Source organism: Otolemur garnettii, unplaced genomic scaffold, assembly GCF_000181295.1.
Source record: "Otolemur garnettii isolate 467f Iridium unplaced genomic scaffold, OtoGar3 scaffold00176, whole genome shotgun sequence".
NCBI classification, from domain to species: Eukaryota; Metazoa; Chordata; class Mammalia; order Primates; family Galagidae; genus Otolemur; species Otolemur garnettii.
Window position 1 is genome coordinate 2,569,665 of NW_003852571.1, and position 4,223 is coordinate 2,573,887.

At 40.6% G+C, this 4,223-nt stretch overlaps 1 protein-coding gene across 2 annotated transcripts in view; it reads left to right on the plus strand.

Moving 5' to 3' along the window:
- The window catches only part of CEP76 (centrosomal protein 76), a 26,223-nt gene that overhangs the window by 13,419 nt on the left and 8,581 nt on the right, over positions 1-4,223 (plus strand). For both annotated transcript variants that reach the window (XM_012811816.2, XM_023519468.1), the window contains exon 8: positions 3,276-3,464. In XM_012811816.2, the coding sequence (XP_012667270.1) occupies positions 3,276-3,464 (189 nt within the window). The remainder of the gene's footprint in view (positions 1-3,275; positions 3,465-4,223) is intronic.

Sequence of the window (4,223 nt, forward strand, 5' to 3'; positions counted from 1 at the left end):
GTTGTTTGGTGGGTCCGGGCTAGGGATTCGAACCCACCACCTTAGGTGTACGTGGCTGGCGCCTTAGCCAGTTGAGCTATAGGCGCCGAGCCGGTGCCACCCTTAAATTCAGGTCTTGTATGCAGAACTGGGGCTCTGACATTTTTGTTATTGTTGTTTTTTTTTTTGAAATAAGCACTGTTACTGTGTAATCATTCTATATAACCAGAATATCTAAGCCAGTAATATTTAACTGTAGCATTTCAGTTGTATATCTTTGCCTCTGTTTTTCCTGACTCTTAAGCCCATTTCCTCTCTTTAACAAACCAACATAAAATATATGGTCAGATTCATATAATTTTTGTAACTTCAGTGGAACCATTGAAATATTTGTTATATATTTCCCCTCATATAGATGCTTTTATGTAATTATTGTGTAGTTTTATTTTGACTTTTGTTTTTCACATCCTATATGTTGATTTGGCTTTTCCTTACTTTCCCTAGATTTGGAAAGGGACAGGCTAAAAATGATTCATTTCTAGATAGAGAGCTTGGGAATGAGAGACCCTAGTTGCATAGTGCTGGGGATAAGGGAAATGGCTTCTGACTTTTCTGGACATGTACAAGGTAGCAACAATATCAGAACCCGGCTGCCTAGTCTGAGGTAGAATTATTCATTGACACAGAGTTTCTGGGACTAGATGAGGGTGAAGTTGTGGATCAAAGAAATGGCAGATCAAAGGAAAGGAGGAAGAAATTGAAATATGCTGCTAAGAAAATGAAGGAGCTGGGATTTTCTTTCAGGAAATAATCACTTAAGTCTCTGCCTCTTAGAATTGCTTGGAAGATTTGAACCACATGTGAGGTCCTTCAGGCTCATAGTAATCGTGTAAGATGGTCAGTTGCCCAAGTGTTGCCTCATTTTGTAAATAGTATGAGAGATAGAGAAGTAAAGAGTCTAAATAGCAACTTGATCCTGGCAGAGTCCGTATTGATTGTAGTTTTGATGGGTACTTTTTTGATGGTTATGCCATCTCTTTCTGTATCTGTAGAGTACATAGAATGATTATCTTATGTAGATCCCACGAGCTGCTGCTTGCTGCTGCTTCCTGTGTTTGGCAAGCTATGTAATTGAGGAACAAGTTATTTAAGGTAGTTGTTGTAGTTAGAAACCAAAAAATTATGCATAGTGTGAAAAAGAATTTCCAGTGCTTCCAGACCCTAGAGGAAATAACTTTACAGTAGCACTATCCGAAAGAACTTTCCTGCAATGATGAAAATATTCTGGCTTGGCACCTGTGGCTCAAGTGGCTAAGGCGCCAGCCACATACACCTAAGGTGGCGGGTTCGAATCCAGCCTGGGCCTGCCAAACAACAATGATGGCTGCAACCAAAAAAATAGCCAGGTGTTGTGGCGGGCGCCTGTGGTCCCAGCTACTTGGGAGGCGGAGGCAGGAGACTCGTTTGAGCCCAGGAGTTGGAGGTTGTTGTGAGCTGTGATGCCATGGCACTCTACCCAGGGGGACAGCTTGAGGCTCTGTCTCAAAATAAATAAAGAAAGAAAGAAGATACTCTGTTTGTGCTGCCCAATATGGTGACCACCAGCCATGTATTGAGTACTCAAAATGTGACTAAAAACTAAATTTTAAATTTTATTTAATTTTGATTAAAATTTAAATAGCCATACATGATTAGTAGCTTTTTATTTTTTTTGAGACAGAGTCTCACTATGTCACCCTCAAGAGTGCCGTGGCATCACAGCTCACAGCAACCTCAAACTCTTGGGCTTATGCAAATCTCTTGCCTCAGCCTCTCGAGTAGCTGGGACTACAGGTACTGCCACAACGCCCGGCTATCTTTTTGGTTGCAGTTGTCGTTGTTGTTCAGCAGCCTCTGCCATTAGTTGCTGTCTTATTGGACAGTGCAGGTTTAGAGGCTGAAGTGTTGAAATTGTCAAGACACACAAATAGCTTATGGGAATATAGTTAGATAATAATAGAAATATTGCTGTAATGAAACATATGTATGTGGCCCTTTTACTTTGCTCTGTCATTACCTAGGAAGTTAAGGAAAGTGTAGCCTTTGGGAATATTAACTGTAAAACAGTGGTAGACAACCACTGGAGACCTTGATATGCACAAAAGCTTTTCAGTACAAGCACTATATTATGTCCTGTATTTACAATGTACAACTTTTTCTAAAATGTTTTTCAAATTGTGCTTTAAATTGACTTGGTTAACAAGTTGTTGTTTCCTTTGGATTTCTTAAGTTTGATGTCCTACAGCTAGAAATAAACTCAGATCTTTGTTGATTTATCAGTCAATCAGAAAAGTTATTTGTTCTATCTGGATATATATTTTAAAATTCTGTATTAGGCAATGCCTGTGGCTCAGTGAATAGGGCGCCAGCCCCATATACCAAGGGTGGTAGGCTTGAACCCGGCCCTGGCCAAACTGCAACAACCAAAAAAAAAAAAATAATAACTGGGCATTGTGGCAGGCGCCTGTAGTCCCAGCTACTCGGGAAGCTGAGGCAAGAGAATCACCTAAGCCCAGAAATTGGAGGTTGCTGTAAGCAGTGTGACACCATGGCACTCTACCAAGAGTGAGAGTGACATAGTGAGACTCTGTCTCTTTAAAAAAATAAATAAATAAATAAATAAAATTCTGTGTGGTATGGCTTGGTGCTAGTAGGTCAGTGGTTAGGGCACCAGCCACATACACTGAGGCTGGCAGGTTCGAGCCTGGCCCGGGCCCACTAAACAATGACAGCTGCAACCAAAAAATAGCTGGGCGTTGTGGCATGCACCTGTAGTGCCAGCTACTTGGGAGGCTGAGGCAAGAGAATTGCTTAAGCGCAAGAGTTTGATGTTGCTGTGAGCTGTGATGTCATGGCATTCTTCAGAGGGCAACATAGTAAGATTTTGTCTCAAAAAAAAAAAAAAATTCTGTATGGTAACATGAAAGAATACTTCAGCTTAGAGCCTCCTTCCTTAGCTACCTTCCTGCCCACCCTTTTCTTAGAGGAGTTCTTACTGTCACAGGTTCTAGAGTCAGACAGCTTGGGATTTGAATCCTGGCTCTGTTCCATAATAGCTGTAGCTTCAGTTGTAACTTAAGTGTTCTTTCAATAAAAAGATTTATGGAGATTAAAAGAGAAATTATATGTATAGCACTTGGCAGCCTAGTGCTGGATCTGAAATTACTTTATACTGCGTTAATATATTCTAAAAAAAGGTGTTAGAATTGGGGATGATTAGTCTGTCATTACAAGTAATATTTTCCTTTTTCCTCCAGGACGAAAATGGGATAAATAGACCAGTTTGTTCCTATGTTAAACCACTTCGAGCTGGGCGGCTTCTGGATACTCCAAGGCAAGCAGCAAGATTTGTTAATGTCCTTGGTTATGAACGAGCCCCTGTTATTGGAGGAGGAGGTAAACAGGAACAATGGTGCACTCTACTGGCCTTTCTCTGTAGAAACAAGGTATCATGCACATGTAAAAGCATTAAATAGCAGTATGTCATAGTTATTCTGAATTTATAATACATTTGTAAAAAGATACCTTAGAAATATGTACAAACAGTTGTCCCTCTGTACCCATGGGTTCTGTATCTGTGGATTGGAAGTATTTTTATGGTGGCTCATACCTATAATCCTAGCACTCTGGGAGGCCAAGGTAGGTAAATCACTTGATCTCAGGAGTTCTAGACCATTCTGAGCAAGAATGAGACCTTATCTCTACTAAAATCTACCAAAAATAGAAAAATTAGCTGGGCATTATGGTGGGCACTTGTAGTCCCAGTTACTTGGGAGGCTGAGGCAAGAGGATTGCTTAAGCCCAGGAATTTGAGGTAGCTGTGACTAGGCTGATGGCCATGGCACTCTACCAAAGGTGACAAAGTAAGACTGTCTCGGAAAAAAAAAAGGCTTGGCATCCATTGCTCAGCAGCTAGGGTCCTAGCCACAGACTCCAAAGCTGGCGGCTTCAAATCTGGCCCAGGCCTGCCAAACAACAATGACAACTACAAAAATAAAAAATAAAATGAATATAAGTTTTCCCCCCTCCCAAAAAAGAAGGGCTTTTTTTTTTTTTTTTTTTTTAATGTAGGTTCTCTGTACTTCTAGCAAGGTCCTTAGGAAGTTAACAAACTCTTGAAATTGCATGCCAAAATATTGGTGTGTGCACTTTTTTCCTCAGGTAAAGATTTGTTATGGTTTGTTACAGGGTTCACAACTCTTTTA